The 25,728-nt window shown below is 53.2% G+C and overlaps 1 protein-coding gene across 1 annotated transcript; it reads left to right on the top strand.

The window, feature by feature from the left end:
- The first annotated feature begins 2,493 nt into the window (after nucleotides 1-2,493).
- Nucleotides 2,494-24,898, top strand: LOC122363321 (chaoptin-like). Its single transcript, XM_043332448.1, has 13 exons — nucleotides 2,494-2,682; nucleotides 5,519-5,663; nucleotides 9,057-9,167; nucleotides 9,783-10,066; nucleotides 10,300-10,553; nucleotides 10,734-12,434; nucleotides 12,740-12,907; nucleotides 13,434-13,512; nucleotides 13,879-14,026; nucleotides 16,519-16,687; nucleotides 16,948-17,149; nucleotides 21,981-22,149; nucleotides 22,712-24,898. Exons 1-13 carry the CDS (start codon nucleotides 2,595-2,597, stop codon nucleotides 22,878-22,880), a joined length of 3,687 nt encoding a protein of 1,228 aa, XP_043188383.1. The 5' UTR covers nucleotides 2,494-2,594; the 3' UTR covers nucleotides 22,881-24,898.
- Nucleotides 24,899-25,728: the final 830 nt, after the last annotated feature.

Genomic DNA, 25,728 nt, shown 5'->3' with positions numbered 1-25,728 from the left:
ATATAATAATTATTTTCATGTGCAGTTTTTTCTTATTATTGGTCCGTGAAACATTTCAATAAAGAGGAAGTTGAAAACAATTTCTTGTGATAAAATACGTGTGCATAAGCAATTCTGGTTTATCATTAATCAAAATTAGTTGGCTCTATCCACGCAGAGCATCTGCATATATTTGATTTCAAGCGCGCTGGAAACTCAGTCACAGCACGACCATATGCGCGACTACATACATTACATATGCGCAGCTGAAACCAGCGGAGTTTTCAATAGTGTCACGGAGCGAATGCAGACGACGCGCCATGGCTCAATCGATCGCATTAATCTGTGGTTTGGTGGGCGGTGGACGGTGGTCACCACAGTCGTCGGCGAACTGTCGACGGTGGGTGGTGGACGGTGGACGGCTGACTGTGGACGGTGGACGGTGGATGGTGGACGGTGGACAGGACGGCTAGGCCTTGGGCGGGGGATATTGGATGACTCAGTTTCAGAGACAAATGCCGCCCATTTCCTGTCGATTTGTTCAGAGTTCGGCACTCAGGTCATTCTCTCGACTGGAGTCGCCCTGAGGCAGTGCCCCCCCCCCCCCCATAAGCACAGTCGAACGCGGCTGGAATTACACCAGCACTCGCACCAAACTGCGCCCAGTCGGTAAACAGGGAACGGGCCGAGACTCGAATGGAAAACAATCGGTCTCACTGCGCCAGAATGGTAACAATGGCAATACAAAAGGCCTACAGCTGAGCATAGATCGAAATAAAATTTACAGCAGGCTGAAACGTAAAATATTTTATTTTATATTCCTTTCACGATTACAGCGAATATTTATATCAAGAACCGCATCGATTACCTGTGACGTTAGTCGATATGTCATTTAAACATATGGTTATATGATATATTTCAGAGGCAGTTTATCGACTAGACATTCTAGCCGTCTGGAGCCGGAGTGGATTTATTTCAGCAGGAATGCAAAATAGATTCCATCAACAGGCCTGCGATTTTGCGGCAACCTGCATGTTTCGGCCATATATCTGCGCTAGTCACCGTTTTGGACCCGGGAATAGACTGTCGGCTTGCGAGACTGTCTCGATTTGACTGATGGCTTAGAAAAGACAATGAACCACCCACGTCTCCGTCCATAAAGCCTGGAAATGACACCTCCAAATGATACTTAAGTCCGCCATAAGTAAGAAGTTTACTTCTCACTGAAGTATTCATTATGCTCAAGTCTCAACAAGTTTGTGAGTTATGACTACCTGAAAAAACAAACAATTTAGCCACCTACCACGTCGAAGCACCCATCAACTGTCTTTATTTTGAGGCAGGCCTTGTATGTATGGCTTTTCAAGGTTTGGGCATGCTGGGTAAAAAAAGCGTGGTTAGCGGACGTCGTTAGGTCAAATCACCATTGACTGTGACGCTCATTCACATCATGCCGGCCATTTAATGGCACCTTCATTGATTCCAGACGTGGTGGCTATTTCGACAAATTACTGTACCAAATTCAATGACTCACGAAAAGGAATTCAATGATTCACGAGGCAAAAACTTTGAATGGGCTCTGATTGAAGTAAGGCTGCTGTCGAAAGACGAGCACGCATGCATTCACCGAATGAAACTAAACTTTGGAAGAAGTTATAACTCGTGCAGCCGCGCCGGAATGGGGTTTCACTTCAAGTTTGTCAATCCTAACTCAGTTTTGTTTTTCAGGCTATAGCTTCGATTTGGTACCTGATGAACTGCTGTTTATCGATGTGATCACTGTCCATTGAACGGGCCAATTTCATGGACACCTTCACCGCAGCACACAACGGCTCCTCGTCTGCTGACCACCTTGAGCATAAAATCATAAATCCATTGCCAAAAAAACTAATTTCGAGAAAGTGAACTATTCCCCATAAACAAATTAGTTCCAAAGCGTCAATTCTAAAGCGTCGTAAGATTTATTAATTACTTCCTTCTTTCGTCGACGAAACTCCACTGCGAGTTTCTCTGCGAAACTTATTTCATATGGAGCCGGCTATTTTTGCGGCGCCCTTCCGATTCTATTGGCGCTGACAGGAAGAACGCGGTCAGCTCGTCCTAGGCTGGCTCCCTTCAGTAGAACGGCTGCTGAGCGGTGCGGCCATATAGGAACCTTGCTTTCTTTTTCCAACTTACGGGTGTGTTTTATTGTGGGGTGAGTAGAATGTAAGTTAAGTTAAGTAAAAAAGGTGTAAGTCATTTTGGTATTCACAGGGTTCCACTCATTCTCTTTAGATACCTCTACATTAAAAATGAAGCTTACGTTAAAAAAGGAAACATGATTTTACAAAAGGAAACGATGCAAAACGTGATGAGCTTATGTTTTTGTGTCCAGCATGTATCAGGTCTGACAACATCAAAATCTTCCAAATCCGAGGCACGCACCAAAAGCCAAAATTATCTAGCACGCATACCTATAATCCAGAACTCCACAACGCTCACTGTAACTCCGTTTTTTCTGCCTTCAGATGTCTCTGTCGGTGGTGCTGGTGACGGTGCTGGTGACGGTGGTGCTGATCGGTCCGGCGGCCGGCCTCGACCGGCCCGTGCAGCGTCCGTGCGACTTCAATCCCATGTGCTCGTGTGCCGTGCTGGCCGGCGCTGGCGGGGCGCACACACAACAGGTGCGCTGCGTCGGAGTGCCCTTCGGAGTCCTGCCAGGTGAGTTCACGGGCCTGAGTGCCCTTCGGAGTCCTGCTAGGCGCATTGCATTCCGTGGTATTATAGATAGAATCTCGTTAGAATCCTTCTGGTAAAATAACATGATAATTTTCCTATATTTTCAAATAAATTGAGCAATAACGTGCGGAGTAAAGATTTATTCATCATGGCCTTGCATTTATCTTCATATACTGCAATACAACTGTAGCGCCGCTTGCGTGACTGCTCCTATAAGACAAATTTCACAATAACGTCATGCACCCTTGTTTGACGATGTCCCTTGAATGAAACATTTTGAATCAAAAACCCATTTTGAAGGACATTGAAAACACTTTGGTGAACTTCTCTTTTACTTAGCATAAAACCGGACACATTTTTTTGTCCAGGCGAGTTGTAGCGCAGACTACCAGCCGTTCCGTCGTTTTTCGTCGACAGCGCTGGCCAAATTCGTCATTCTTCTCTTCACTTGACGACTCGGTAATTCCGCGTCCACGAAGGGACAACGGCGACAGTTTGACCATCGAGCGAACTCATAACTGCCAAAGCGGGTCACTGCAGTGTGCTGCTGAGCACATGGTGCTCACAGCCGTGGCGGCTACAGTAAAAGGCAGAGTTGGGGTCTGGAGGGGATAGAAAAATGAATAAGAATCTCAAAGAAGTTGCTGTGAAGTGAAGGCAGCTGGATTTCAGCTCATTCAAAGAAAAATGACAACACTGATTACTGTCGCGTTGATACCGGGTGACTGGGCTGATTGGCTGTCCCGGGCTGCTGATGATTGGCTGGGCTGCCATAATGCTCCGATCGGTATCGTATCACAACATGGCCCTCCCCTCCCCTCCTCACTGCAGCCCCTATCACCGTAGCGCTACTCAGTACCTCCGGGTGGACGTTCGATGATGGTGCCCTGCCGGCCTCTCAGATGCTATCAGTCGACTGAGCCGAAGCAGGGCATTGTGCGCACCCCATTGCCTTCGACACTTACCCATTACTCGGGGCCTCTCAGCAGATAACTGCCCCATTCTGAGCGACGGTAAACGAGCGATCGACGCAGGAAAATCACCGATCTCTCTCTCTCTCTCTCTCTCTCTCTCTCTCTCTCTCTCTCTCTCTCTCTCTCTCTCTCTCTCTCTCTCTCTCTCTCCCTCTCTCTCTCTCTCTCCCTCTCTCTCTCTCTCTCTCTCTCCCTCTCCCTCTCCCTCTCCCTCCCACCGTACTTGGAATGCTAGCTGATCTCACAGTACTAAAAAATCAGCTGTGAACGTCCTACTAGCCTTGTTCCATTGAATTCCCAATTAGGACTTCCTCATTTCAGATGCACGTTTCCCGAACGAGCCCTATACCGACTTCTCTCATGCTTATTCTGGTGTCGCCGCTCTCTCCCAAACAGATGTGCGGTACGTTCTATTTGCTGTGCCAGTTTTCCAAACAAGAGTTCCGGTGCGGCGCGGCTCCCCGGCTCCACACTCGCCTGCCGGGCTGAACCGGTGCTGATTGCTGATTCTCGCACACGAACTCCGGTGACGGGGAAGTTAGCGGACGCAGCCCGGCCGCTCTCCGCGGGCGCCGCCGCTCGTGTGGATGGAGAGCGCCCGAGAGGATCGTTTGGGGATAATGTTCCGCCGGGGGGTACGCATGAACTGCAGAGGGATACTGCCCTTGGAAATCGTGCGGCGCTCTGGAGTTTGTTTTGACATTGTTTTGAGTCGGAGAAACTCTGAAAGCTCTGGCCAGATTGGCAATCCGTGAAGTGTCGTCGGAGGGCCGAGTGCGTCCTTTTCCCGGGGTTAAGTAGACATTTCTCGGGCTGTGGTGTTGTTCTGCAGCGGTTCCAGAGCCATTGTAGCAAATGTTAGCGTAATGTCGACTGTTTGTAGCACTGTGTGGCTCCACGTTCCTAAAACAGCACCACCGTAAATTCCTATGTGTGGGGCAACCTGGATAGGTTTTGCCCAGGGATGCGGAGCCGGAGCCGGAGCCGGAGCCGGAGCCGGAGCCGTGAAACAATATAGCCCGGAGCCGGAGCCGGAGCCGGAGCTGTCAAAAAAGGGGGCGACTCCGGCTCCTTTTCTTAAGAGGAAACAATTATTTACCTAGTTCGGTTTGACAGTACAAGGCGTAAAACAACGTGGTATACAAAATAGCCTTGTTATACAAATACAGAAGCAACGTGTACCAATCCCATCGCCTTTTTTCTTCCACCCGTATTTAATTGATCGCATAGGGGATGTACTGAGCAGAAGCCGGAGGCGGAGCCGGAGCCGCCGGAGCCGGATCATTTTACTCGGAGCCGGAGCCGGAGCCGGAGCCGCCATGACATTTCACCCGGAGCCGAAGCCGGAGCCGGAGCCGATTTTTTTTTATCCGGAGCCGGAGCCGGAGCCGGAGCCGTCTGAAATTTCCACGGCTCCGCATCCCTGGTTTGCCATACATGTGTTGGGAATGGTGTTGATTTTTTGCAGATAAATTATTTCAAGAATCTCGAATATCTGTGACAATGCTTGCATTTCGAATAAATAACAGCTATTGCTTAGATATTGTAAACGACCTAAACCATTAGGCGTAACATTGTATATTTAGATAAAGCAAAAATTATTAACTAACACTTTAAAACAACCTAAATACGACCAAACAGCCCAAACTGATGCCTGGTTCTGTCACATTGTCACAAAAGTTGTGACAGCAGCAACATAGAAGGAAATGATGAGAAGTTGGATGTAAATATGTTGCACCGTGAATTCACTAATAAGCTACCAAAAGCATAGCTGATACCTAAATTATTTAAAAACCATTTAATGATCAGTGTCGTTAATCAGCACCGTCCTGTGCTGGTTCCAGACCTCCCTCTGGGTCCGCTGGCGTCCATCGAGCTGATCAACTCTGGCCTGGAGCGGCTGGACGAGGACAGCTTCCGCGGAACCCGGGTCGAGACGCTGCGCCTGATGAGCAACCACATCACCTGGATCCACCCCGCCGCCCTCAGGTAGGTGATCTTAACCCTCGCATGTGTAGGGGGGGGGGGGTCGGATGGACCCCCCCCCATGGTTTTTCGCGAATAACTCGCGTAAAAAGCGGCCGATCGCGACGAAACTTTCAGTACCCTCGCATTGATCAATTTTACACCTACCCTGAAAATTTCATGACCCTGACCCAAATGACCTTTGACCTGTGACCTCTTTTCCGAGACCATGTTTGGCCGGAATCGCGATTTCGCGTATGTCGGCTCGCACTAGCCGCGTGTTTGCAAGCTTTTCGTGGTTTCAAACGTTCAAACATGTGATTTGATGTTACTCCCGTGTGTGTCAAGGTCACCTGAAGGTCAGGTCAGGTCATTGACCTTTGGTGACCTCGGGTGACCTCGGGTCACTTTTTCGAGTTTTACATGTTTCTAGGCTAGTTTTTGGAGCTGAATTCGAATTTAGCAACCATTTGAACATTTACGAAGTAGTTTTGGTGACTTCGTAACATGTTACGAAGCTGTCAGAGGCGGTCGACACGTACTACGAATACCCGTCACGACGCCTACTGGTTGACCTGACCTGACCTGACCCGACCTGGTCTAAATGCTTCAAGACATCATCTGTGATCAAAACTAACACGATATTCGTGATCAGCACCCCGAAAAACCCCTTAGCAGCCACACTTTACGACTTTCTACCAGGTCCCGATTTCCCGACTTTGGGTCATTGATCTGACCTGGAAGGTCAACCAATGACCTAGGACCTTAAAATTGGGTATCATCGGCTTCCTCTCGTCACGGGCAACACGCTCGTTTTTTCCGCGAAGCTCTAGCTCGATCAGGGGCCAAACGGCAAGGGGGGGGGGTCCAACCGACCCCCCCTACACATTAGAAGCTGGCAAACGCCGCACACATGCGAGGGTTAATGTCGACCCGTCGTCCTGAGGTCAGTGACCCTGGGACCCACCCCGCCACCCTCAGGTAGGCGTTATCTTTGGGTTAACCTTGACATCAGCGACTTATGGGGGTGGGACTTCTGGGGGCTTTCGCCGACATGTCGTCGTTGACATGGCTATCATCTGAAGTTTGTAAGTACTTCATGGAGTGCGAATGCAAACAAGTTCTTTCTTAGTAAGCCGTAGGCAGTTGCCAGTTGCCACATCCAGTCCACGTATAAAAGTTTCCAGCATATAACTAAACTTTTGAAACCTTTGAGGCTATACATTATGAAACGATTAATCTCCTATAAATAGAAGTTTCCAAGCTTTCATTGTCATTCGTGTGGTTGGTTCAAAGAATGGCCGGTTCTCTACACGCCTCATAGTGCCAGCAGAACCTAAAAGTTCCACAAAAGATTAAGAACTTTCACCTTTTAGCATTCTCGGCTACCCTCGAGCCCACTGGTGTCAAGGAATTGAAGCATATATAGCAGCATCCGGGCCAAAAATGGACACCTTTTCCGAGCCCGAACCAATTTTAGCCAGCCAGGAGTCCAGAGGTCCAGACAAAGGTGGTGGATCAAAAGTACGCACTCTTCGTGCTTGTAAAACCAGTAGATGTATAATTCATAAATCGACGAAAAAATCACGCAACATATTGGGTAACAACTTTTCTGCACCGACGGCATTGATCACCGATATCTCCATCCATCACAGATAGGTAAAGCAGCGCTATATTGGCTGCGCTGTTATGGCGGTGTTACGGTTTCCTGCGCCGCTGTACCGCCGTTACCGGCTCCTGCACCGATAGCAGCTGGTGTGCAGACTCGTCATTAAAGGCACCGGTCGGCGCCCAATCGCTGACAAGTGGCGCGACTTCCCCATCAGTGCCCCCTCGAAACTCGCCGGTGCCGTGGAAGCGACCGCCGTATAGCCGTCCGTCACGACCAGGGTTAATGACCACCCAGCGCCAACTGCAGGCCCAAGTCGGGCGCCGATTTTCCACGAGAGCGTAGTAGCCGTGACCGGAAAGCGCTAAATTCATGGGGTGCGCGCTGCAATGAGCGACATCCGTGATCTTTCTCCTAGAATACTGTCTCCCCTTTCTTTTGAAGGGTCTTTGACGATGCAGGTCGTTTTATTATCTCAGTTGAGAAGAGGTAGAATGCATTTAAATAGACAAGGGCGTAAGGAGTTTATCGACATCTGCACGGTTCCATGTAGGATTCCGGAAAGGTTTGGTTGGAGCTCCACAGCTCCGATATAAAACATGAGTTTCTTCACCTATAACCCTCGCCGGACCTATTGGTTTTCTACATACGCGCCGGCCGAGGGGGGGGGGGCGGGTACGACCCCCCCTCGCCGTTTCGCCCCTGGTGGAGCTAGCGCGTCGCGGAAAAAACGAGCGTGTGCGCCGTTACGAGACGCAGAGATTGGTACCCGATTTTAAGGTCCTAGGTCAACCGGTGACCTCTGAGGTCAGGTCAAGTGCCCCAGGGTACGGTTAAGTTTTATGTGAATAACTTCGTAAAAAACGGCCGCAGAGCCGCGATTTTGGCAGCATCGTGTTCGCCTTGATCAGGCGCGTCGAATGATATACTTTTTGTCCGGGTCAGGTCAACTTGGGGTGTTGACCTCAGGTCAAGGTCAGGTCAGCACCCCCAGGTCACGAAGTTGGTCGAAAGAGGTCATGTCGCATATCATTCGATTCGGCAGGTCTTCCTGAGTCCATTGGTGGCTTTCCCGACTCGCTAGCTCAATTTGATCGGAAGTTATTGACGAAAAACTAATATGACCTTGATGACGTCATAAATGACGTCACGGAAGGTCAACATTGCAAAAGTGACGCATCTAACCTTGCAAGGAGTGCATCAAATCACGATTCTGTGTGCTTGAGATAGTTGGAGATCGTTCCCGGCGCCAGAATAGCAGTTTGAATTTTTCCCCATTGACTTATAATGGTGAGGTCACGAAAATGACCTGACCTCATATGACCTTTAGGAAAAATCCGAGATATACAAGTTGTGAGACTCATAATGGATACTAGATCCTGCAAGTTTCATTTCCCTGTGACATCTCCTCTGGCAGTGAGGGCGTTGCGAAGTTGCGACATCTGAAGACCGTGCAGAGGTTCACTTATGACGTCATAGGTCAGTGACCTGACCTGACCCAAAAATGCGGTTGGTGTCAAAAGATGCGGCTTGGATCAAAGGTCAGGTATGCCAAGTTTCAGCTCTCTATCGCCAGCGTGTTCGGAGCTATCGCGAAAAAACCCTATGGGGGGAGGGCGGCACCCGCCCCCCCCCCCTCGGCCGGCGAGGGATAATACTACTGCATTGTATCTGCATGCACATTGCTAGGTGCTAATCGATATCGGATTCGTGAATCGTCCGCGTTTTACCTGGCGCCAGCAGTTCCATTCATTTGATCAATACAGTATTGAACCAGCTCGTGCGGTTAACTCACTGCTCTTTCTCAGGTCGGTGGCCGGATCTCTGATTTCCATCGACGTCAGCTTCAACCGGCTCTACTCGTTGCCGTCCGAGATGTTCCGCGCCATGAGCAACGTCAGCTTCGTCAACCTGCGCGGGTCAGTGACCTCAGTGTCTCCAGGGTGTCCCGAGAGAGAGAGAGAGAGAGAGAGAGAGAGAGAGAGAGAGAGGGAGAGAGAGGGAGAGGGAGAGGGAGAGAGAGATGGGAGAGAGAGAGGGGGAGAGAGAGAGAGAGAGAGAGAGAGAGAGAGAGAGAGAGAGAGAGAGAGAGAGAGAGAGAGAGAGAGAGAGAGAGAGAGAGAAAGAGAGGGAAGGACAGACGGAGAGAGAGGAAGGAGAGTGGCTCTAAGCTCCAGGTGTGGTCCGACACTGGTACAGTCGCCGTCTTTATTGCCTCTGCGCCGCCCGACGGTGAGCCTTTTCGGCGGAAAAAACAACACGCCCGGATTAGCTGACCAATCTGAGCCAATCCGCGGAGGCAATCAGATAGTGCGCCATTAGCAAAAAACAAGTGATCATCGGAGTGCCTTTTATTTGTTTTGGTTTCTTGCTACACTGTTAGAAATAGCTGGTCGCAGGGATTTATCAATACACGACTGATGGCCAATTGATGACTTGCAAACGAAATCACGGAGTACCTGGCTGTTATCCCTGAATGCCTCTATGGGCTATATCTCTTCCTGTGTCTTACCGGCCATTTTCTGACGCGACAGAAACTTTCTGAGCGAGCTGCGGCCGTCCGACTGGCGGAAGATGCGCCATTCGCTCACACAGGCCTTTGTTGGTGAGAACGAGCTGTGCAAGCTGGAGCCGGGCACCTTCGCCGGCTTCAGGCAGCTGACCACACTCAACCTGGACGGCAACCTGCTCAAGGAGCTGCCGGCAGACGCGCTGCCCGACACGCTGCACATGCTGAACGTCAACAACAACCTGTTGACCCGGCTGCCGACCGCAGCACTTCACAAACTGCGCCGGCTCAACTGGCTCTATTTCCAGGGTGAGACGAGTGTTGAAAAAATCGGGAACAGCCTTGATGGTTACATGAAGTCATGAATTCTATAATAGTTATAGTTACTCATCAAAGTCATGAAATCTTACCAGAGTTCGTGGCATATTTCGAGCTAGTGGAAAGTAAGAAGCTTGTAGCTAAGTGGTCACTCTCGGAAGGATCCCTTATGTCCTCCTCCTTCAGGCCCGTTGTTAACCTCCGTTCGTCTCCCGCCGCCGCAGGCAATCACATCACCGAGCTGCCGGCCACCTCCCTGGGTGGTGCGCGCCGTCTGGTGGAGCTGCGGCTCTCCCACAACCTGCTCACCGAGCTACCCGGCCGACTGTTCAACGGCTCGACGCGCGTGCACGACCTGCACCTGCAGTACAACCAGCTGAGCGCGCTGCGCCGCTCAGCGTTCGCCGGCCTCCACCTGGCGCGCCTGTTCCTCGGCTACAACCGGCTCACCTGGGTCGACGCCGACGCCTTCCACGGGGTGAGTGGACCAAGGTCCACGTGGTGAGTGGAACATCGCATGTCTTCCACTGCGCGTGGCTCATCACTCCTGGCTCTTGGCCATTGTACCCGTTTCTGGGCGATACCAATGTTGTTGTTTTTGTTGATGATGTTGAAGTACCACCGCAGTAGGTTACAGAAAGTCCGTTCTCCCGTGCAGGTGGGCCACAGTCTGACCTTCCTAGATCTGGAAGGGAACCAGCTGATGGAGGTGCCGCCTGCACTGCGGACGCTCCGGAAGCTGCGCTTTCTCACACTGGCCAACAACGGCCTGTCGGAGGTGCCGGCGGGCGCGCTCATCCCCTTCCAGGACTCGCTGGAGTCTCTCAGTCTGGCAGAAAATCTATTGGAGAACGTGCCGGCAGCGGCTCTGCGCGGCTGCTCCCAGCTCACGTCGCTGAACCTCGACGGAAATCGTCTGCGCAATATCAGCGACCAGGACTGGGTGGGCTGGGCCGGGAAGCTGGTGCACCTCCTGCTACGAAACAACCTCCTGACGTGGCTCCCTGAGCGAACGTTCCAGGCGGCGCCCAACATCCGTAAGCTAAGTCTCTCTTTCAATCGGCTGCGGCACTTTACTTCCCAGTCACTGGCAGATCTGGCCAGTTCGCTGGTCAATCTAGAAGCAAGTTTTGCTGTTCAGGGGAGGGAGTTCCCCTACGAACTCGTTCAACCGCTCGCCTCGCTTCGATGGCTGGTGATGGACAATAATGGCTTCCGCAGGATAGGCGACAGCGCGTTGTACACGATGCCTGAGCTGGAGTATGTGAACCTCGAGTCAAACCGGCTCCGCTCGCTGCCCACCGCGCTGTTCCACAAAGATGTGCACAAGAAGCTGAGCGACGTGCGTCTCTCCTACAACGAGATCACTCGGCTAGAGAGGGAGACGTTCAGCGGTCTGGAGGGTCTGAACACCGTGGTGCTCATGGGAAATAAGATCTCAATGGTCGACAATCTGGCCTTTAGTAACCTCGTCAGACTAATCACAGTGACGCTGGACTCCAACCGAATCTCCGAGCTCGGCGCCCCGGCATTTCACGGACTGCCAAACCTCCTTCAGCTGGATCTTCAGAACAACCGGCTCCGGGACTTCTCAATGAAGACTTTCTTCAACGTCACCAACGAGCATATGCCGCTGACGCTGAACCTGAGCAGTAACGAGATCAACGCTCTGTATCCGTATCCGACGGGCACCCCGCTGTTCGTGAAGACTCTCGACCTCAGTCACAACCGTCTCATAGAGGTCCCGACAGGCTTCCTACAGGGTGTGTCAGTCTCACTCCGTCACCTCGACCTCAGCTTCAACGTCATTGAGCGATTGGATGGCGGCGCGTTCTCGACGCTAGATAAACTCCAAGTTCTAAATCTGCGAGGAAACGCTATCCGTCAGCTGGACGAAAAGTCGCTGGAGGGCGTCGGCGCGGTGCAGATCCTCGACCTCAGCCGCAACTCCATAGCGCAGCTACCGGAGACGCTGCTGCGGAGACTGACCGCGCTGCGTCACCTCACCCTGGCGCACAACCAGCTGGAGACGCTGCCACAGCCACTGCTGCAGAACGCGCCGCTCGAGTCACTCGACTTGAGCGGTAACCGGCTGCGCGTGCTGCCCTCGGCGGCGCTGGCGGCCGTCGGCAGCTCGCTGGCCAGACTCGACCTCTCCGACAACCGTCTGGACCAGCTAGACGGCATCATGTTCGCCCGACTGCCGCGGCTCAGCCGACTCAGCCTGGCGCGCAACAGGCTCTCGGTGCTGCCGGACACGGTGTTCCTCAGCCTGCCGCGGCTGCTCAGCCTGGACCTCAGCGACAACCCGCTGCGCACCAACTACAAGGAGCTGTTCCACTATCTCCAACAGCTGCAGGTGAGCCAACCACAGCGCTGGCACCGATCGCCTTTGGTTAGTGGTGGCAAAGACATACCGATTGGGTCGATCTAACCGCACTTGCTCTTATTTCCAAAGTTATTTCACTGACTTTACAAACAGAATTCCCTCCGTAAGGTGAAATTGGTTTGTGCAAAAAAGATTGCCTGTAAGGACTGCTAAGAAGCTGTGACCCAACTATGAATTGATTATACTGTTTAGGCGAAAAGTTCCATCTCCACATAACTATGCCAGTCACCGAGCTCTGACGTCAGTGGTTTCCTGGCCACCTCACCCCGTTTCAGGAGCTGCGTCTGGCCTCCGTGGGTCTGGAGAAGGCGCCCGACCTGCCCCTACCGAACCTGGTACACCTGAACCTCTCCTCCAACGGCATGACGCAGATTCCGTTCGGATCGTTCGGCATGATGAGGAGCCTTCGGGTGCTCGACCTGAGCAACAACGCCTTCGCAGAGGTGAGGCTTCATTGGCACTCTGCGTGTGGAACAATAGCTCAGTTTTATGATATGAAGTCACGATTCCCACTAAAAACTGTTTTTTATCAGCCGCCTGTGTTTGACATAAGGGCTCATTTTGATAAATGTCGACTTCGTGGACGACGAAATGACATCACGCTCAGCATTCGTCTCTGATCCCCTTATCTGTCACCGACACTCTTGAACAGCACTCAGTAACACCCGGAGCAGACTTATTCGGTCGATTGAAATATAAGTTGAACGGAAGCTTCCGCAGCACTTGGTGACAACTGTTGCCGAGAAATCAGTTTCTGATGGTTCCTAGAAAATATAGCCTCAGTGAGTTGCTGTCGCCATCCGAGTGTTGCGTTCATACCGCATAAGACAGCCGTGAGCCCCACGTCATGTTTTCGCTAACCCGGTCAGACACTTCCGTGAGCTTGAGCGCAATGGATTTATGGAGACTGACGTTATTAACATGTTCCAGCGACCACCACGAGCTCATTGAGATCCCGTTTTTTTTCAGGTGCCCAGCAAAACCTGGATGCATACGCCTTTGCTGCACACACTCCACATCTCCGGGAACCCGGTGCAGATACTCAATGGTCAGTTGCCCGAGAGCTTCGGGATGATTTGGTGGAAATAGGTGTGTTGGGGGTAATATTGTTTGGTCTTCTGATTTAGGTATGTAAGTTTATATGGATACGAAAAATCACTTGGAATTCCATTTGAAACTTCGACTGTTTTTTGCTCTTGTCATATTCGACATCCACTTCGACTTATTCCCTAAAATGACAATGCAATATTGAGCAAAAATTCTGGAAATACTTGTTACGTACGATATCAACCTGAGTGAACTAAGCCTGTGCTTCTATTAAGACCACCGACAGCCCAATAAGCCGGTCATCACTGCCGGGTCGGGAGACGGGGCGTACCCTGTGACCTATCACCTGACCTCTGACCCGCCTCAGGCGACTCGTTCGCCGGGCTGGACCACCTGCGTGACCTGGGGCTGGGCGGACTGCACCAGCTGATCCGCTTTGACACGGACACACTGCTCGGCATGCGAGAGTTGGACACGCTGCGCATCACCACCTGCCCGCAGATCGAAAAGTACAGGTGAGAGGTGTTCGCTGCGTTTACCTGCCCATAGATCGAAAAGTACTGGGGATAGAGCAGTGCCCTGCGTAACACCATCCGATAGCCGATCGAAAAGGATAGGCACGAGATATATCCCGGCTTCAACTCTGTATCCACATATATTTTATCTTTTCTTTGCTATCATTCCCAAGTTCCTTTCTCCCTCTTATTCTTTTCCCGTCCCTCCCCTTCTTTATTTTCGCCTTTTCCTCGGCCCTCTTCCGGCGTCGCCTATCATCTGGTCTCCCGACCCATCCATCTCCCTTCTGCGGACACTGAGTCGGTTTCCCGTCAGATACGGTCACCTCCCCTCCCCGCGCCACGGTTTATCGTTCGCCGCCGGTCCCGCAGGGCACCACCACTCGGGTCAGGTCAGCCGTCCTAACGGCCGACCAGCCTCGTACAGAGCGGGCGCCGCCGGCCGCCGGCCCTCGCCGCCCAATGGAGCCGCCATCGGGCAGATATGCCGACCACGACGGGCACTCACCGGACCTCTACGACCTTTTCATGTCCCAGCTCGGTTGGTTTGATCTTTATGAAGGTTTTATTTTCCCACATTCAACTCGAATGTGGCATGATTTCGCCCCAAGTGCCCATGAATGCGATGCTTTAAACCCCACCAAACCGCAACAATTCTCACTCATATCTAGGCTCAACCCTTGAGCTAGATGGCTGTCAGAAACCGCCAAAACATTCATTACTATGAACGATGCGGCAATCATCATGCAGCTATGCGGCCACTATCTATTAGAAGAACAAAACCAAGCGTTGGGGCCAGATGGAACGGCTCAATAGCCCATCTCCGGAACAGGACGACCACAGAGGGACGCCCGTCCGGCGACCGATACAATCAGTCGCTGTTTGATATTCTCCGGCTGACCGAGAGAGTCACAGATGGATGCCGGCAGGCGCTCTCATAAGGCACAGATGGAATATTGCACTCCCGTATACCGCGCCGTCCGCATTGCACATAACGCCACACAGCCGACAGCAAATAGCGATTTATATGGTAATCGGGACGCATTATTTGACCAGTGTTATTGTTCCCAGTATGTAGTCATCATTTTATTGGTCAGTGGGGTGAGAACGTGCGCCCGCAGTGGATGGATATGATCAAAGGTCGTGCAATTGTGTCATGCGTTCACGTCTTCCGTCTTCATCACTTCTCTCCTTGCTCATTTTCATCAACTGCAAAGAAACAGCCACAGCATTATCAGTCAGTTCAATGGTCCCAACTGACCTATGTATAGTCGGTCAAATATGTATCTTTCCCGGCCGCCAAGTGGCGCTACGGTCTGGATTCGATAGTTGGCTGAGCCCACACCCCAGCTGCCCTGGCGGCTCTGGCGGCCCTGTGACGTCACGCGCGGGGGGCGGAGCTACACAGCGGCCGGCTGGAGTGACCGCAGACCAGCACTGGACGGCCTCGCCGCCGGGTGCTCCGGCGGGTCTGGCCGGGAGAGGCGAGCAAGCGGATGCGTTAGGAATCTAACGAATGTGAGGGCAGCGCGATGGTCTAATGATGGCTGTGCTTTCATGCGCCGTGTAAATTGTAGACTGAGTGCTATGAGCTATCAAAGGATTATCTGGTGTTTCAACAGGGGTCGCTGACCTAAAAATTAAGATGGTTGCTCTTGATACGATCGAATGCTTGGTGATATGATGATTAGCGCAAGAGAAATATTTAATCGAATTATGACCGGTTATTTACGACCGGCCAATTATTTATTTATGACCGGCCAACTTGATGTGCGATTTCTGCAACCGTTCTACCCTCATCACTCAACTGAATAATTCTCCCCTTTTCAAAAACGGTGCAGTGATACGGCATCTCAAACCTAGAGCGACTACACTCAAGTTCAAGCTAACGGTCTCCACTCTCCAATTCGGATACCTATCGAAACCTTTCCGCGACCCGGTGCTGTGGCTCAATCAGTGGGCCAGCTGGCCGCAGACCATAGGCGCGGGAGCCGGGGGGGCAGTGGGGGCAGCTTGCCCCCCCAACTCTGGGGCCGTGGGGGCGGTGCCCCCACAGCTTTGAGACGGAATACCACACTTTTTTTGCAAATGTTTTCTTTTTTTGTTGAAAAATCCGAGGGGTGAAAAATAAGTGGCCTAAAACCGGTGAGAAACCTAGATTTGGGGGTACCCTAGTTTAATCTCTATTATGGTGTGCCCCCCCAGTCGGAAAGTAGTTCCCGCGCCCCTGCCGCAGACCATACCCGCAGGGCATGAACCTTTGACCATATTAGGTCAACACGCCGTGGCCCCAGCCCGCTCGCCAGGTCCGCGCTCATTGGCCGACGCGGCAACCGCACAACCTGTCCCCTCCCCTCCGTAGTACTCGCAGCGGCCGGCGGATTCAGCCAAGTTACCGACCTGCCCAGCGTGGGGTGGGCCGGCCGGGAAAGATACATATTTGACCGACTATACGAGTAAGTACTTCCCCACCGTCCATGCCGTCTCTCCAGGTTCCGACTGGGCGGTGTCCTGAACGGCCTCCAGTCGGTGCGGCGTCTTCACGTCGAGGTGCGGGAGAACAAGCTGGACGACCAGCTGTGGGGCGGCTTCGGACCGAAGCTGACGGAGCTGCGACTGACCGGCGCCAGCCTGCGACAGGTCGACCCGGAGGCCTTCAAGGTGGGGGCTCTGCTGAGCGGGCCGTTGGCAAGTGCAAGGGTGCAACCGGTGGGGCCGGTGGCAAGTGCAAGGGTGCAACCGGAGACTGGAAACAAGCGTGATATATAGAATAAAGATGTAATTCATCATATGACTAACTGATTTTCGTACAGAGTTTCGTGTGAACAGCGTTACAACACAGGCCGTAAATCGTCGGGAACTGACAAGCAGAACCTGCACTGTCTGCGTCGCTGATGGCTGTCGGCGCTGTGCTCCCGCAGGGATTCCAGGGCCACCACGAGCTGGTGCTGCAGCTGACGGACACCTCGGTGTCGGAGCTGCCGGACGACCTGCTGCGCCACCTGCGACACGTCACGGCGCTGACACTCGACCTGCGCAGGAACCGACTCATCAACCTCAGTCCGAGCACCCTGTACCGCAACGGCTCCGACTGGGAGACACCCGGCACACAGCTGGTCAAAGGTGAGACACCTGACACACAGCTGGTCAAAGATGGGAGCCCCGGCACGCAGCTGGTCAAAGGTGAGAGCAACGGTGCGCAGCTGGTGAAAGATAGGAGCCGCGGAACGCAGCTGGTCAGAGGTGGGACCCCTGGGACACAGCTGGCCAAAGATGGGGCTCTAGTAACGCAGACGGTCAAAGGTGTGACCCTCGGGCCTCACAACACAACTGGCCAAAGGTGACAACACCGGTATATGTTGGTCAAAGGTGGGCCTGCATTCTGCAATGCGCCGCACATGCGGTCGATCGCGTCTCAACTGCCCGAAGGTCAGCGAAGACAGTGTGGGCAAGTAACAACGAAGTGAACTTTCAGAGAAAAAGAGCACGGCGCCTTGTGAGGAAATTGTGTGGGAGATAGCACATCGGGTGAGCTATCAGATATAAAAAGCACAGCAAAGTGCATCCTGGTCCTTTGTCGAGCAGAGGCACAAAGAAGATCTAAAGTGCAAAGGTTAAGAGGTAAATGTCTCTCACGGTTCTGGGCAAGGACAAAGGTCAAATGCTGGCCGTCGACGTGTTCAGGAGACGTCGGAAGCACCCACACAAGACGAGCAAAATACCAAGGCGCCTGAAATACCATTCTCGAGAGAGGAAAACAAAAAAGTGATCGGGTAAATACCCGGGTTTCTATTTTCAGTAAACCAACATACGTGCCACGACTAGGTTTGGTCTGGTACGATGCAAAGTGCAGTATCATTCAGGCCCATGATTCCCAAACAGTCTTTACCGGGCGATGAACCAATGAGTAGTGACCGCGCTGATACTGGAGACAAAGGCTGAGAGTGGCGGACATGAATTCCGCAGCGATCCTACCGCCCTCCCCCTAACGCCTTTCGACACCTCTGTGCCGCTATGCGCCCCACGTCACCGCCCTGTACCCACCACCGTCGGCCACCGCCGACACCACCACCCACTCACCCGTCCACCACCTGGGCACAACCCTGTATTTTCCACCGCCGCCCTCCACCTCTCCCCTCCGCCCCCACCACGGACGACCACCGCCCACTCTGGCCGGCCGAGCGGTGCCAAATGGCCCCCGGCCATCTGCTGTCGCCGCCACCAGCCGATACAAATGACACCCCGATCACCAGCCTTGTGCGACGGCACGACTCGCTGACGTGAATGGTAAACAAATCATTCAGGTGTTTTATTGAATGGCGTGACGTCATCGATGTCGTTTCTGTCGGGGTTATGTTTCCTTTGATAAGTTTCATTTGAGAAATGTAACGAAGGCACAGCATCGTCTTCGGCCATATAGCAGATTGCACTCATCAGTTTAGACTTGAACGCTGGACAGTCCTGGGACGGTATCAGTCGATCCTCGCCTGCAGTTGACGCCGACCTGCGGCGGAAGTGACGCAGGTCCACCCCTGATGACGTCACGGGTGCTGTTGTTTTCACTTGGCCACTGGCTGATGGCCTCCGGACCAGGTGATGCTGTCCCACTCCGGGAAGGACGCGTCACTCTGGTGTAATGAGTTCCGCCGACCACCGGAAATTGAGTAATGCAATCACTGCTCAAATCAACTGCGGCGCCTTGAGTAATGCGCACCTCCGTCTGAACTTAACACAGAAGCTGTCACGCTGACAATGAAAGGTCAAAAGTCGATTTAATATTCAATTGATTGCACCAAAACTCGGACTGCCTTGCGATGCAAATCGAGCAAATTCACAACACAGCCATCTGCATAAGTACATAGGTAGGTACATCTTCTTGTTCTTTCAGCATTTGTATAATAACACAAAAACGACCAGGCGCAGCATACACGGTTGCATAATCAACGTATTGCGATATGCTGCTAGCTTTGTAAATAAAGATTACACGATTGCATCGTTCTCCGTGCTATAGTTCATATGCTGAAACGTAAACTAAAATCAGTGATCAATCATCAATGTGAAAGGTCAAATACCCACCACACCGAGATGAGTACTCCGCACGGTTGACCTCTTCATTGTTCATTAGCAATCACAGAAGCAGAGCATTCAGCTGACCTAGATCGAACGTATGTCGACTGTGTGTTGATTTCATAAACATTTTCGCGGGAGACCCAAAACAGCGCCGTTCCAATCAGGGTCACATGGAAATAGGTCCGTGTGCCAAATTTTCCCCATTTTGTTCCGCCTCGTTAGCGATTTAACGCTCTGTTGGAGCCCCGGACGGGGGTGCTACACATTAACATATGGGACAGCCGACGGAACGACATACATTATCGGCATCACCCGTTCATTTGTGCCTGCGTGCAGAGGCTGCAAACATTAGCGCGGTTACATTTGTACCTAAGGGTTCTTAATTATCTGAAGCTAGCAGCCTACATTTTGGCTACCAGAAGGTGACTTACTGACCTTGATTTTTAAAAGCCCTTACCTAAATCTGCGTTTTGTACAATACGTACAAATTATTTTACAGCCAAAAACGGGTCATATTTCCAGTTATACCAGCCCCCACCGGTTGTTTGCCGTTTGCCTATTAAGGAGCCTCCTCTGTAGCTTCATCATTTATCAGCAGTAGTCATTACGCCCCTGCATCAAACACTACAGTCCTGTCTGTGGAGTGTCGGGTAGCACAGCAGTACGGTTGGTCGCACGGCTAGAGACGAGAGCTGACACAGAGCCGGGCGTCTCTCTCAGGTAACGAGCCTAATTTGGCGCCGGCCGGCAGCGGGCATCATTAGACGGGCGGCCGGCGTCATTGATTTCCAGACACCGTGCTCTTCTCGGCCGGCCACGGACGTCCCCTTAGTGTCCGGGAAGAGGAGGGGGAGGGGACGGCACGGGAGCAAGGAGGCAGGAGGACGGGGTACCGAGTGAAAACAAAAACTCAGCGAGGGCAGAAGTGGTAACTTTGCTGTCACACTTTGCTGTCGTAAAGCAGAGTGTGAAGCTCAGGAGGATAAATTGCAAGTGCAGTGCTATCCCAGCCTGTTCCTGATTCCCGGGCTTTCTATCGAGTGACTACAGCGTCTGACCACGGCTGACGGCTGAGCCCGTGGGCCGCTGGGTCTGCCGCTGTGTCCAGCACCAGTGACCCTCTGTCCGGCCGACCCGGCGCTGACCGGCTCCTGATGACCCCTGACCCTCCGGCGACGGAGCGGCGCGCTGGCAGACCAGGCGGCGCTCACTCAGACCCCGACAGCCCATCCCTTTCCCTCCCGGCCCTCCCACAGAGCTGACGGACGACCCCCATTAACGATGTTGCCGCCGGCAAAAACGATCGCGCTCGATGCCGCTCTGCCAGAGCGTTCTTTGATGACGGCACGCGCAAGAAGTGTTTGATCTTATTTATATTTTCTTTTTCAAAATACGTTCGTCAGGTGAACAGAAAAGGCTAACCGCTGTTAGCAACTTCTGCAGCCCGCATGCAAATATTTGCCAGTTAAATAAGCGATTATGAACCGAACCTCAACGCAGTCTGCAAATGTGCAACCGATAATACCAACTAGCTTTGAACGGTGGGCTGCACAAAAATGAGTCGATAGGACGAGCCTGCGCCTACAAGTCTCGATAGGACACAACCTCTCCATCCAAACCTGCTCAAAATCATTTGCATGTGCGATGCGGGGGTCATCTTTTCACTCCTAATTCCGTTGAAAGTTCCGAAGTAGCAATCACAAGTGTTGTGGCGCCCGTGGGCGTCGCCACCGACGCCACACCCCTGTGCCGATTCCCGCCCAACGCCATAAAAAAGAGCCGGGTCGATCGTCCACATGGCTGCCCACGGGCTGTCTAAGCTCCGCAATGCCCCAGTTTCTGGCTAACCCACGCAGGGACGAGGGAGGCGGATCAGATGCCTTACAATAGAAAAAGGAGAAATTTTTGTCACCTGAGCCACAGTCCTTTCCCAGGACTGGATAAGTTTGATTGGGGACATAAAATGATATTTTACCACTGGATCGACTTCTGAAAAAAGTCAGGAAACTCCCACCGCCGCGCCGCGCCGGCCGATTCTCTCGCGGTCGAGCAGAACCTGGGAGGTAGACTGCGCCGCACGACTCTCATGTACTGCGGCACAGCCTACCCTCCAGAGCCGGAGCAGTCGGCGGCGGGCGACACAGCTGACCGACTGAGAGAAGGCAGCGCGACGAATCGCTCACGAGGGGGCCGCACACTGGTGGCGGACGTGCATTTGGCACGGTGCCGTTCCCGGCGGTGAAGACGCTGTTGATGCTTCCGGTGGTAATGGCTCGGCCTCGACCCTGAGCGGGCGATAACGGCGGTCAGCACCGCTCGGCTTTCCACGGGATCGATCAGTTCTGCTGCGGGGATGTTTCTACCGCAGATCGGTAGATGTAGGCTGTAGGGAAATACATTGAGGGGTGAGAGAAGCCGTCATCTTACATCGAGAAGATGTAAGAAGAAAAGAAGAAAAGAAGGGAGACGGTGCCTAAGCTTTGAAAATTACACCGAAGTACTGTAGCCTTGTGCTCGGTTCCGGTAACCTGTTTTCAATATTCGTTTGCCGTTTTGAGATAGTGCTATCTCATAACAAAGAAGCTGAAATCGATGAAGCCAAGTGCCAACTTTGCCTCCAGTTTTTTGTCTAAACGTGTCATGCTTCCAAGCCTGCTTTCAGCAAGCCTTTTATTCCCAGTTCCATATTCACGTGGCATTGACCACGGTGTCTGTGTAACCGTCGCCGTCTGTGTGTTGCAGGAGGTGTGGCCATGTAACCAGCACTGTGTCTGTGACTCTGTGTATAATGCAGGCGGCATCGCGCTCACCCGCAACCGGTGTGCTCTGTGCGACTGTCGGAGGCAGGGCTGTCTTTGTAACCCTCACTGTACGTTTGTCACAGGTGGTATCGCTCTGAGCCACAACCGCTGGGTGTGCGACTGCGGCCTCCTGTGGCTCGGTCAGTGGCAGCGGCGCTGGGTGCGCGAGAGCCTCCGAATCCACACGGAGGTGCCGAGAAACGCTCAGCACGTGCAGCGACTGGTGCGGCAGGCCACCTGCACCGACCTCAGGTCAGTGACCAGTCACAGACCACAGACCACAGACCAGACCACCTCTACCGACCTCAGGTTACTGATCAGCCCAAGTCATCGACGACAAGAGACAAAAGCCCAGACCACGCATAGGATAGACTATGCACAGGCCACACCATAAACAAGACCAAAAACGACCAGACCATAAACAGACCACACCACGGGCCAGATTACAGCCCAGCCCAGACGGCAGGCAGGTTATTGGCCGTCCCCGCAACGGGATTACGGCTGCCAAATGATATTGGACGGGGGCCCTGATGTCCGTCTCATTAGCACTGTCTAATCATTGTGTCAGAGAGCCGGGCGAGCGCGGCCGTCCAATTTATCCTGCAAGATAACTAGCTGCTATTCTGAGAGATTTTCTGCGATGATAAATGCGTAGCATATGGGCTTGGGCCATCTTGCTTGTTTGAACAGTGAACTCAAGCGTTCTCATCACCGATGTTTAGCTGCACAGGCGTCATTCGGTGCGCGCTTAGTCAACTCTTCCAGATCAACTTCCACCTCTGACATTGAGCTGAATCCCTCCCCGCCTCTACAGGACCGGTGCCGAGACGCCCATCATGGACCTGCGAGCCGAGAATCTCCACTGTCGGATAGGAGCCACAGACGCCGGCGGCCGGCCGGCCGGCACCGGCAGTCTGCTGCTGCTGCCGCTGCTGCTGAGCCTGCCGCCCCTCCTGCGCCGCGACCTCCTGGACGTGACGTAGGACCGGACGTCGGACAGAGGTGTGACGCATGCTGTGACACTGACGTGACCGTGACGCCCCGTCACAGGCCGTCACAAGGCCGAGCCGTCCCGCTTGGAGGCGGAGCGTCACCAGAGTAGAGGCGAGGGCAGCAGTCTCGCCCAAACCGGTCCAATGTTCCTCGTGTTGATGGAAGAGTTTTAACACAACGCAGTTGTTTATAGTGTGGACGTGCCGGCAATGTTTTTACGCAAACACTGTAATATAGCCATGTTGTAAATTAATTGCTATTGCTGTTGAGTTTGTGTGCAATGTATTGAGCAGACCAGGCACGCGAGCGAATTTTATGGTAAGGTTCAACAAACTCGTCAACTCAAAGGCCAATACTGGAATTATTCACAAAACATCGCGCAAAAGTCCGAAACGCACAGTTTTACTTGTCCTGGATAGCCCAACCGTTCACGTCCTAATCGCGAGGTAGCTCTGACGGCTCTCTGGACAGTCGACTCAGTCCGAACTCGGCCGCCGCCCGATGCCCGGTGCTCGGTGCGCGTGTATCTGTGTGCGTCCGTGTCCGCCGGCGGCGCCGCCAGTGGAGCCGCCGGCCGCCGGTGTCAGTATTGATCCGGGTGACCTGGCCCGTGTGCCCGCCGGCCGGCCGCGCCGCCCCTAGCCCTTGTGACGGTCAGCCAGCCGCCGCCCGACACCGCAGCACGGTCGTTACAAAGGGCCAGAGCGGCGGACACCACCGGACATGCAATCAAATATCCCGCGGAGAGCAGGGACACGGTGATAGCCGTTTATTTTTGTCGCCGTTGAGTGGCATGTGATCAGTGGACGCGCGTTGTTTGTTCATAGAATGTCTGGATGCGAGAGACGGGTGAATTGTGATGCCGATGCTTTCAGCTAGAGGATGTGCTAACCGTTAGTCCAGCAGCGCTGATGTCCCGCTATGAGAGGGCTCTGTCAAACGCAGCCAGTATAAGACCGGGGCCGATTCCGTGTCCAGCTCGGCCCGCCCGGCCGGACGGGCGTCATATGTTACTGCCGCGCGCTCCGGACAGTACGCTCTTAGCCTGATGGGGCTCATGTGATGCGAGACGCTGATGATAATGGTGATACCGCTGCTGATAGCGGTGCTCACGGAGTGTCTCGGGCCGCGCGGCTGGGCGATCGGACGGCCGTGTGCGGCTCGAGCGGAGTGTCGCCGCTGCCCCGGGTGATGCCTTGTTGACGGGGAGGGCGCCGCCGGCTGTCCCCCGCACCACATATCATTAGTGTAAGAGCCGAGAGTCCCGCGGACCGGCTGTGATCGTACCGCAGCGTTAAGCCCGCCGTGCCCCGTCTCGAACCTCCCGGACTGTGAGGATCCCCTGCAAACCTCGTTCGACCTATCCACCCTCACAACCCAGGGGTAGTGGCGCAGCCCTATCGGTATCGGCCCTCCCATCGGGACCAGATCCCGTGGGACGGGACCACCGCAGACCATCTGGGACCGGCCCGGTCCGGTCCAGCCGCCGTCAGTCAGGGTCGGCTCTCGGGTAATCTGCAGCCCCCTCCCGGGGGTCCGCCATGTCACCACGAGTCACCGCTGCTGCGTTCCTCCCGCGTCATCCCCGGGGCTGGGAGGGAGCCGCAGGGTGTATCAGGGTGGGTGGCCAGTCCCTGGGTTCCACTGGATCCCAATGGAGCCGGAGGGACTGGTATAAAATATCGCAGTGCGCGGGTCGAACCAAGCCACCCGTCACTCAATACACGCGGCCAGTGTTCGGCGTTCGTTGTGCGCGCTGCTGCTGATGTGTGCGGTGGTTAACGGACGCAATGTTAGCGTCACTCAGACACCGTCCCTATGCTGTCCGGCTTATTTAGGTGCTCGCGAGGGTACAATAGTCGCATTGGTGCACCTCTGTGTCTGCTAAGCGCGCGCTGCGGCCTGACCCCTGTGACCTGTGACCTCTGAGGGGTCACCCTTGTTGACGTCACGCTGTTGTAACGCTTCGAATGTGTGTGCAATGGAAATACAATTTGCATATTTTCCAGCCCGGTGTGTGATGTCAGAAACTTGTCCTGTGCGAAGTCATACACCAGGGCCCTATATCCACACATCGCTCCGTAAATATTCTGACGAAAGAAGGAAAGAAATACACAATCCATTCGCCAACAGAACAAAATGAAAGCATCGCAAACAGCCAAACCCGTTAACCCTATTCCTGGCGGGGGGGGGGCTCAGGAGCCCCCCCCCCTGAGGTTTTTTGGTTATATCTCCCAAACGCTTTGAGCTAGGAAGCTCAAATTTTCTGACTTTTTATAAAAGGCTTTTACGCAACATTTCTGAAAATTTTGAGTTGATCTGACCTCAGGTCAGGTCACCAGAGGCGGTTTGGTGACCCTACCTCAGAAAAGTTTGCAATCACGCCAGAGCTAGAGTTTTTGACCGATCAATTTCTTCTCTTCAGGCTTTAGTTAGGGTACCAGTATGTGCAATTTGTACATCTCAGAATTTTCATATCTGTGACCTGAGGTCAGGCCAGACTCGTGACCTTTACATTGCAAGCCTATGGGAAAATATTGAAACGCCTCCTGCTTCGTGTAAACGAGTTAAAACCACCCAGTTCTTTCAGTATTATGGAAGATTATCTCATCGGTGATGATCCTGGTGCCGCTAATTGACAGGGGCACCGGCAAAGGTCATCTGAGGTCATGTGACGTCATAAATGAAGCCAAGTCAAGACGGCGCCAGGGACGAGAAGCAGCCGCGATGCCCACTCGGAAGCAATGGTGGACACCGGAGGTAGATGCAGCATGGCGCAACAAACGCTTCGCGCTGAAACATTGGCGTGCCGCCAAAACATCGTCTGACGCCTCCACC

Source organism: Amphibalanus amphitrite, unplaced genomic scaffold, assembly GCF_019059575.1.
Source record: "Amphibalanus amphitrite isolate SeventyFive unplaced genomic scaffold, NRLGWU_Aamphi_draft 000615F_arrow, whole genome shotgun sequence".
Lineage (NCBI taxonomy): Eukaryota > Metazoa > Arthropoda > Thecostraca > Balanomorpha > Balanidae > Amphibalanus > Amphibalanus amphitrite.
Note: the sequence above shows the minus strand (reverse complement) of the source record. Positions and strands in the feature narration are given on the sequence as shown.

What these genes read in the sequence shown, in the direction of transcription:
- LOC122363321 (XM_043332448.1), top strand. Translation starts at nt 2,595, where the DNA reads ATGTGCTCGTGTGCCGTGCTGGCCGGCGCTGGCGGGGCGCACACACAA. An exon ending in CCCGGTGCAGATACTCAATG is followed by an intron (nt 13,513 to 13,878) that starts GTCAGTTGCCCG and finishes GACCCGCCTCAG; the next exon opens with GCGACTCGTTCGCCGGGCTG. An exon ending in CGGCACACAGCTGGTCAAAG is followed by an intron (nt 17,150 to 21,980) that starts GTGAGACACCTG and finishes CGTTTGTCACAG; the next exon opens with GTGGTATCGCTCTGAGCCAC.